The sequence below is a fragment of the Pelophylax lessonae genome, assembly GCF_965119305.1.
Source record: "Pelophylax lessonae genome assembly, chromosome: 4".
NCBI classification, from domain to species: Eukaryota; Metazoa; Chordata; class Amphibia; order Anura; family Ranidae; genus Pelophylax; species Pelophylax lessonae.
This window is the reverse complement of record NC_138771.1, coordinates 18711736-18721911: the sequence shown is the minus strand read 5'-3', so window position 1 is coordinate 18721911 and position 10176 is coordinate 18711736. Positions and strand designations below refer to the sequence as shown.

The 10176-nt window shown below is 40.7% G+C and overlaps 1 protein-coding gene across 1 annotated transcript in view; it reads right to left on the bottom strand.

The window, feature by feature from the left end:
• Positions 1-10176, bottom strand: part of MEGF11 (multiple EGF like domains 11) — a 1080387-nt gene that overhangs the window by 920526 nt on the left and 149685 nt on the right. Inside the window, exon 2 of the mRNA XM_082255259.1 lies at positions 2276-2399. Within this exon, the coding sequence (XP_082111385.1) occupies positions 2276-2391 (116 nt within the window). The 5' untranslated portion in view covers positions 2392-2399. The remainder of the gene's footprint in view (positions 1-2275; positions 2400-10176) is intronic.

Here is a 10176-nt window from a genome sequence, read left to right as displayed (position 1 = left end):
CAATCGGAGGGAATAAACAGAACGAATGCTCAGCGCACGTCGCTCTCCATGGTGCTGAAGTCAGAGCGGCCTGAGAGTTCTTCACAGCTAATGACACATTTTCTCAGTAAAATCACTTTCCAATAACAGCCCGGCGGAGGATAATGGGGACTACGCGTGATAAATGTCAGCCAATCATCGCTGTCATAGACATATATCCAATCAAACATCTAAACCTTAAAAACGTACAGACATACTTTATGTTCTTTTAAATAATATAATACATGATTTATTGAATGTTATTTATTATTATTATTATTATTTGTTGTATATTATTTTATTTATTATATGTTATTTATTTTTAGCTATTGTATGTTATTTATTAATATTTATTGTACATTCTTTTGTATTATTATATTATTATATGTTATTTATTATTATGCTATTAATGATTATTTATTGTATGTTATTTATTATTATTTATTGTACATGTTTGATTATTATGAATATATGCTATTTATTGTTATTGCTATTATTGCTGTTTATTTAGATAGTAGCAATAACGTCAAGGCGGATTTAATCAAAAAAGTATTAATTATTAGTATTTTTGTATTTTTATTATTATTAATATTACTATAATTATTAAATATTATATATTATTTATTACTACTATTTACTACAAAATTAAATTTAGACAGTTAGATACAATCTTATAAAAAAATGTTTGTCCAGGCTGTGAATATTTAGGAGTTGATCAGTGAGGAGAGGAGATACAAGCAATACACGAATGCCTGCTATAAAACCCCATATACACCGATCAGCCATAACATTCTGACCACTGACAGGTAAAATGAATAAGGGAGGGTTAAAACCCCGGTCTTTTTGTCCCATTGGGGAGATTTCCCTTGACTTCCTGTTCCATAACCAATACAGGAAGTGCGAGGAAATCCCTCCAAAGTGAGGGACTCCTGGGGTGTCCCCATTGAAAGATTTCCCCTTCAGGGGGGGACAACCCAAAATGTGGTATTTTCCTTCACTTCCAGACAAAGAGGGTGAGACAGAGACACAGACAGCAATAAAATCCTGACAGGGGATGCTAATCTCTCTCTTCTCTATCCGAAACTAAAAATATATATGTATATTTTAGGATGAACGCTCAATATCTGTTTAGCCCCATATCCCCCCGGTACAATAAATAATAACAATAACTAATATATGATAAATAATAATATTAAATAACATACAATAATATATAATAAATAATAATAATAAATAACATACAAAAAATACTAATAATAAATAATTATTTGATTAAATCCGCCTTAATGTTAATAAATAACATATAATAATAATAATAATCCATAATGTACAATAAATAACAATAACTAATGTATGATAAATAATAATAATAAATAACATAGAATAATAAATAATAATAATAAATAACATACAAAAAAATACTAATAATAAATAATTATTTGATTAAATCTGCCTTGATGTTAACAATAAATAATATATAATAATAATAATAATGTACAATAAATAACAACAATAACTAATGTAAGATAAATAATATTAAATAACATACAATAACATACAATAATATATAATAAATAATTATAATAAATAACATACAAAAAATACTAATAATAAATAATTATTTGATTAAATCTGCCTTGATGTTAACAATAAATAATATATAATAATAATAATAATAATCCATAATGTACAATAAATAATAACAATAACTAATGTATGATAAAGGATAATAATAAATAACATACAATAATATATAATAAATAATAATAATAAATAACATACAAAAAAAATACTAATAATAAATAATTATTTGATTAAATCTTACTTGATGTTAACAATAAATAATATATAATAATAATGTACAATAAATAATAACAATAACTAATGTAAGATAAATAATATTAAATAACATACAATAACATACAATAATATATAATAAATAATTATAATAAATAACATACAAAAAATACTAATAATAAATAATTATTTGATTAAATCTGCCTTGATGTTAACAATAAATAATATATAATAATAATAATCCATAATGTACAATAAATAATAACAATAACAATAACTAATGTATGATAAATAATAATAATAATAATAAATAATAAATAATATACAATAATATATAATAAATAATAATAATAAATGACATACAAAAAATCTGCCTTGATGTTAACAATAAATAACATATAATAATAATAATCCATGATGTGCAATAAATATATATAAATAACATAGTAAAAGACAGTACCTCTCCCAGTGGCTGCACACGTTGGGATCCTCTGGATTCAGTAAGACGGCCGTTCCGAGCACCAGACACAAAACCAACACCTTCACAGTCCATCGCAAAGCAGCAAAGAGCTTCATCGTGTCACCTGCCGAGATAAAATCAGTCACAGATGAGACCAAAAATCACAGCTAAGAAATATAATATAATAATAATAATAATAATAATAATACATAAAGTGGTTGAAATTCTCAGACATGAAATATGAACAAAGCATATCCCTCTATAGTGTATACTTATCTCAGTCCAGAGCACTAAGTGTAATTTCTGTCTCCTTCCTATCAGCATGAGTCACTTCTGACAAGGTTTTCCTGACACCAAGAGATAAAAGGTAACAGAGGAGCTTCAGCACACAGCCTGCTAGTGACAGCCTCAGCTCTGTTCTTGTGTGCTCTGTGCAGAGGGTTGGGTCCCTTCCCTTCCCTCCAATCAGCTCGCAGCTCTCATCACTGAGTGTAACATCAGCTCCCGCCCCCTGCTTTCTGACAGCTCAGACAAGCTTTATAACCACTTCAGCTCCCAAAGGTTCCCCCCCCCCCCCCCCCCTTCATGACCAGGCCATTTTTTTTTTTTTTTGCGATTCGGCACTGCGTTACTTTAACGGACAATTGCGCGGTCATGCGGCGCTGTACTCAAATTAAAATTGATGTCCTTTTTTTTCCCCACAAATAAAGCTTTATTTTGGTGGTATTTGATCACCTCTGTGGTTTTTATTTTTTTCACTATAAACAAAAAAAGACAATTTAAAAAAATATGTATTTTTACTTTCTGCTTTAAAACATCCAACAAAAAAAAAAAAATCTAATTTCTTATATCATTTTAGGCCAATTTGTATTCTGCTACATATTTTTGGTAAAATAAAAAAAATATCACAAAAAGCGTATATTGATTGGTTATCGCATCTACAAACTATGGGATAGATTTATGGACTTCTTATTTTTTTTTTATTGTTTTTACTAGTAATGGCGGCGATCAGCGATTTTTAGCGGGAATGTGACATTGCATTGCGGCGGACAGATCTGACACTAAGTGATACTTTTTTTGGGACCAGTGACACCAATACAGTGAATACATATAAGTGTATATTGATTGGTTTGCGCAAAAGTTATCGCATATACAAACTAGGGGAAAGATTTGCCATTTTTATTTATTTATTTATTTTTACTAGTAATGGTGGCGATCAGCGATTTTTAGCGGGACTGCGACATTGCGGCGGACAGATTTGGACACTTACCTGACACTTTTGGGGGGGCCAGTGACATTACTACAGTAATCAGGGCTAAAAATATGCACTTTTACTTTTTAAATGACACTGGTTGGGATGGAGTTAACATCAGTAAATGTACATGGGGCGGTCCTTAAGTGGTTACGTGGGTGTGGGTGCAAAGCACCAAACACAGGCAGCAGGGCCATCTTTAATATTGATTGGACCCTCAGCAAACAATTTCTTAGGCCCTTCCGAATCCACTTATTAACAAATACAGACAGTGCGGGCTCAAAGGGGCAGCTGCTTTAGGCCCCACAACAATGACTGGGCCGGGGAAGCTGCCCCTTTTTCCCTGCGTTAAAGACGGCCCTGAGAAGGGCCGTCTATAATATTGATTGGACCCTGGGCAAACAATTTCCTGGGCCCCCCCAAATTCACTTATTAACAAATACAGACAGTGCGGGCTCAAAGGGGCAGCTGCTTTAGGCACCACAACAATGAGTGGCCCAGGGAAGCTGCCCCTTTTTCCCTGCGTTAATGACGGCCCTAAGCAGGGCCATCTTTAATATTGATTGGACCCTCAGCAAACAATTTCTTGGGCCCTTCCGAATCCACTTATTAACAAATACAGACAGTGCGGGCTCAAAGGGGCAGCCGCTTTAGGCCCCACAACAATGAGTGGGCCAGGGAAGCTGCCCCTTTTGCCCTGCGTTAAAGACGACCCTGACAGACGGTCTGCATTTGGGGACCCCCACCCACATTGGTGTCTAATTAGGAGCAGCGGCTGTGCCCGTGCAGATGCTGCATCCCAATTGACATGAATGGGACTGCCTTCATGCAGATGCACGGAACCCCTGTGAATTACTGGGCGTGCAAACACGGATCTTGCATAGGTGTACACATACAATGCATTCTCTGACCGGACGAGGTGGAGATTATGACTTCACTGCCCCTCTCCTCCACCACGTCCAATCAGAAAATACAAGGCATTCTTTGAATGATTCTTAGAATATTGGCAGTGCTTAGCTAGCGCCTCCTTGTGGTCAATGTGCATAGGGGAAGCCTTACGTCATAGGGCCCACAACAATGCGGCTCTAAATCATGTCTGGTGCCTGGTATCGGAAAGCCCCAATCCAATTTCCCCCAGTCCCCTCCCCCTGAGGGATCTTCTCCAGCTCACCATGGGCTTCCAGGTAAGCAGTGTGATGGCATCATTCGTGATCAGCTCCACTCCTTTACACGTTACGTCCAAACTTGACACTTCCTCAATAGGTTAGGTGTTTCTTTTATTCTGTGGAGCGATGGGATCACTATCACAGAAGATTTTGGCACTAAGTGTTGCAGATTTCCTTCTATCTAATAAACTACACTCACCGGACACTTTATTAGGTACCCCTTGCTAGTAGCGGGGTGGACCCCATTTTACCTTCTTTCTTGGTGGCATAGATACAACAAGGTGTTGGAAACATTCCTCAGAGATTTTGCTCCATAGTGACATGATGGCATCACGCAGTTGCTGCAGATTTCTCGGCTGCACATCCATGATGCCAATCTCCCGTTCCACCACATCCCAAAGGTGCTCTATTGGATGAGATGTGGTGAGTGTGGAGGCCATTGGAGGACAGTGACCTCATTTTCATGGTGAAGAAACCAGTGGTGAGATGATTGAAGCTTTGACATGGTGCATTATTCTGCTGGAAGGAGCCATCAGAAGATGGGGACACTGTAGTGATAAAGGGATGGACATGGTCAGCAACAATACTCAGGTAGGCCGTACATTTACCAATTGCCGACCAGCCACCGTAGTTTTACTGCAGGAGGTCGGCTCTATTACGCGAAACGACTTACCAGTATGGGGGGCGCGCACACGCGCCGATTGGCCAGAGGAGTGATTCGTCCGCTGGCCACCCGCGATCGCTCCCCATGGAGACAGAATGGTGGTCTCCCTATGTAAACACGGTAGACCACTGTTCTGTCATAGATGAACACAGGGATCCTATGTTCCTCCTATTTAGGAACACAGGTCTCTGTGTTCATCTAGAGCAGGGGTCTTCAAAGTATGGCCCTCCAGTTGTTCAGGAACTACAATTCCCATCATGCCGAGTCATGTCTGTGAATGGTATATCTTTGGTATCAGTAGGAGGAATAGTGCTCCATCATTGGTGTCAGTGGGAGGAATAGTGCCCCATCATTGGTATCAGTGGGAGGAATAGTGTCCCATCATTGGTGTCAGTGGGAGGAATAGTGCCCCATAATTGGTATCAATGGGAGGAATAGTGTCCCATCATTGGTATCAGTGGGAGGAATAGTGCCCCATCATTGGTGTCAGTGGGAGGAATAGTGCCCCATCATTGGTATCAGTACGAGGAATAGTGCCCCATCATTGGTATCAGTACGAGGAATAGTGCCCCATCATTGGTAACAGTGGGAGGTATAGTGCCCCATCATTGGTATCAGTGGGAGGAATAGTGTCCCATCATTGGTGTCAGTGGGAGGCATAGTGTCCCATCATTGGTGTCAGTGGGAGGAATAGTGCCCCATAATTGGTATCAGTGGGAGGAAAAGTGCCCCATCATTGGTGTCAGTGGGAGGAATAGTGCCCCATCATTGGTGTCAGTGGGAGGAATAGTGCCCCATCATTGGTATCAGTACGAGGAATAGTGCCCCATCATTGGTAACAGTGGGAGGTATAGTGCCCCATCATTGGTATCAGTACGAGGAATAGTGCCCCCATAATTGGTGTCAGTGGGAGGAAAAGTGCCCCATCATTGGTATCAGTGGGAGGAATAGTGCCCCATCATTGGTATCAGTGGGAGGAATAGTGTCCCATCATTGGTATCAGTGGGAGGAATAGTGCCCCATCATTGGTGTCAATGGGAGGAATAGTGCCCCATCATTGTTATCAGTACGAGGAATAGTGCCCCATCATTGGTATCACTGGGAGGAATAGTGCCCCATCGTTTGTATCAGTGGGAGGAATAGTGCCATATCGTTGGTGTCAGTGGATAGTGCCCCATTATTAGTGTCAATTTGAGGAATAGTGCCCCATCATTGGTGTCAAGGAGGAAATAGTGATGTCAGTAGCGGGAATATTACCCCATAGTTGATGTCAGTGGGGGGGAATAGTGCCTTGTATCAGTGAAAGGTAAGGTGTCCCAAGGGCCGGATAAAGGCGAGCAAAGAATCCATCTCAGGAGGGAACACAGAGGGGGGGGGGGGGGGTCTACATCCCTGCATACAGGGGGACTATGGAGAACAAGCGCAGCCCCCCTCTAACAGGATGTCAGATTTGGAGGAGGCTGAGAGAAATAGAAGGGACTGTTATGAATGAGGAATACACACTCGAATAAAGTTTTTTTTTTTTTAATCCAGAGTTTAGTGTCCCTTTAAGACCGGCAATTAACCATTTCATAGCGGAGACGCCCCAGCAGGAGGCAGCGCAGCGGTCACAGATACACAAATTCGCCACAACATTAAAATCAATGGTTGTTACTCTGAAAGGTTCTATTTATCGGCAAACGCTAACAACTCATTTTATCAGAAGCCGGGCGCTCCTCCCCTCGCCATTTCCGTACACGCCATTTGCTGCGATTGCTATTTATGTGAAATGCACTTAACCCCGTATCGACCGTGTATGGCGGCCCACGCCATGGTTCATGTGTTTACTGTCACTGCGGCACAATTACTTTCTAATGCTCATATTGGAAATCAAATACCAGGAAACTTGGACCGTGACCGTCCTCCAATCCCGGTCCAGAGAACTTCTCGGGTCGTTTAGGTCTTTGACCTTATTCCGCTAATCGGGGTGCAACTTCTACTGCTATTGTGTCAATGCCAAGGGATGCGGGATGGAGCACCAAGGGGCTTTCTTCTGTAAACAGGTCGAAGTCGCTCTACGTTGAGCGCTCTGCGTCCCCATTTATTGGCCCCTAAAAGGTATTCTTATCACATGAGTGATGTCTCCAGGGGCCACTTTGGAGCGGCACGCAGCGCTCAGGGGAGTCTTTACCATGGTCTGCTGGCTGCGAATGGCTCTTTCAGTGTGTGTAATCAGGACGGGGAGTACATCAGACATGGATCTATTGTCAGGGAAATTCTTCAGAGTTTAATGGATTACGTCCCGTTGGGGCTCCGGGGAATTTTTTTTGTACAACTGAGAGTTTGAAAACGAGTATAGGACGCATTAACCCCTTATACAGAAGATAGTTACATAGATAGCCAGGTTGAGAAAAGACACAAGTCCCATCTGCCTCAACCAATAAAAAACAAAAAACAGTACAGAAAACCCAACCATACAATTCCATATACACAATCCTATACCCGCAGATGATCCAGAGGAAGGCGAAAAAATCCAGCAAAGCATGATCCAATTTACTACAGCAGGGGAAAGAATTCCTTCCTGATCCCCCGAGAGGCAATCCGATTATTCCCTAGATCAACTTTACCTATAAATATTAGTACCCAGTTACAGTATCTCACAAAAGTGAGTACACCCCTCACATTTATGTAAATATTTTATTCTATCTTTCCATGTGACAACACTGAAGAAATGACACAATGTAAAGTAGTGAGTGTACAGCTTGTATAACAGTGTAAATTTGCTGTTCCCTCAAAATAACTCAACACACAGTCATTAATGTCTGAACCGCTGGCAACAAAAGTGAGTACACCCCTCAGTGAAAATGTCCAAACTGGGCAAAAAATTTCAATATTTTGTGTGGCCACCATTATTTTCCAGCACTGCCTTAACCCTCGTGGAGTTCACCAGAGCTTCACAGGTTGCCACTGGAGTCCTCTTCCACTCCTCCATGATGACATCACGGAGCTGGTGGATGTTAGAGACCTTGCGCTCCTCCACCTTCAGTTTGAGGATGCCCCACAGATGCTCAATAGGGTTTAGGTTTGGAGACATGCTTGGCCAGTCCATCACCTTTACCCTCAGCTTCTTTAGCAAGGCAGTAGTTTTCTTGGAGGTGTGTTTGGGGTCGGTATTATGTTGGAATACTGCCCTGCGGCCCAGTCTCCAAAGGGAGGGGATCATGCTATGCTTCAGTATGTCACAGTACATGTTGGCATTCATGGTTCCCTCAATGAACTGTAACTCCCCAGTGCCGGCAGCACTCATGCAGCCCCAGACCATGACACTCCCACCACCATGCTTGACTGTAGGCAGGACACACTTGTCTTTGTACTCCTCACCTGGTTGCTGCCACACACGCTTGACACCATCTGAACCAAATATGTTTATCTTGGTCTCATCAGACCACAGGACATGGTTCCAGTAATCCATGTCCTTAGTCTGCTTGTCCTCAGCAAACTGTTCGTGGGCTTTCTTGTGCATCATCTTTAGAAGAGGCTTCCTTCTGGGACGACAGCCATGCAGACCAATTTGATGCAGTGTGCGACGTATGGTCTGAGCACTGCCAGGCTGACCCCCCACCCCTTCAACCTCTGCAGCAATGCTGGCAGCACTCATACGTCTATTTCCCAAAGACAACCTCTGGATATGACGCTGAGCACGTGCACTCAACTTCTTTGGTAGACCATGGCGAAGCCTGTTCTGAGTGGAACCTGTCCTGTTAAACTGCTGTATGGTCTTGGCCTCTGTGCTGCAGCTCAGTTTCAGGATATTGGCAATCTTCTTATAGCCTAGGCCAGTGATGGCGAACCTTGGCACCCCAGATGTTTTGAAACTACATTTCCCATGATGATCATGCACTCTGCAGTGTAATTGAGCATCATGGGAAATATAGTTCCGAAACATCTGGGGTGCCAAGGTTCGCCATCACTGGCCTAGGCCATCTTTATGTAGAGCAACAATTCTTTTTTTCAGATCCTCAGAGAGTTCTTTGCCATGAGGTGCCATGTTGAACTTCCAGTGACCAGTATGAGAGAGTGAGAGCGATAACACCAAATTTAACACACCTGCTCCCCATTCACACCTGAAACCTTGTAACACTAACGAGTCACATGACACCGGGGAGGGAAAATGGCTAATCGGGCCAAATTTGGACATTTTGACTTAGGGGTGTACTCACTTTTGTTTCCAGCGGTTTAGACATTAATGGCTGTGTGCTGAGTTATTTTGAGGGGACAGCAAATTTACACTGTTATACAAGCTGTAAACTCACTACTTTACATTGTAGCAAAGTGTCATTTCTTCAGTGTTGTCACATGAAAAGATAGAATAAAATATTTGCAAAAATGTGAGGGGTGTACTTAGTTTTGTGAGATACTGTATACAGTATTATGTAAACACAGGAAAGAATCCAGGCTTTTTTTAAAGCAATCTACTGAGCTGGCCAGAACCACCTCTGGAGGGAGTCTATTCCATATTTTCACAGCTCTTACGGTGAAGAAACCTTTCCTCCAGGCGTAAAGAGTGCCCCCTTGTCCTCTGTGATGACCTTAAATTGAATAACTCAACACCAAGTTCCCTATATGGACCCCTTATGTATTTATACATGGTGATCATATAATAATAAAAATGTATACAGTATGCTATCAAGTATAATTAACCACTTGAGCTCCAGAAGGTTTTACCCCCTTCCTGACCAGGCCATTTTTTTGCGATGCGTTACTTTAACAGAAAATTGCGCGGTCGTGCAACCCTGTACCCAAATACATTTTATGAATAGAAATAATAATAATATTAATA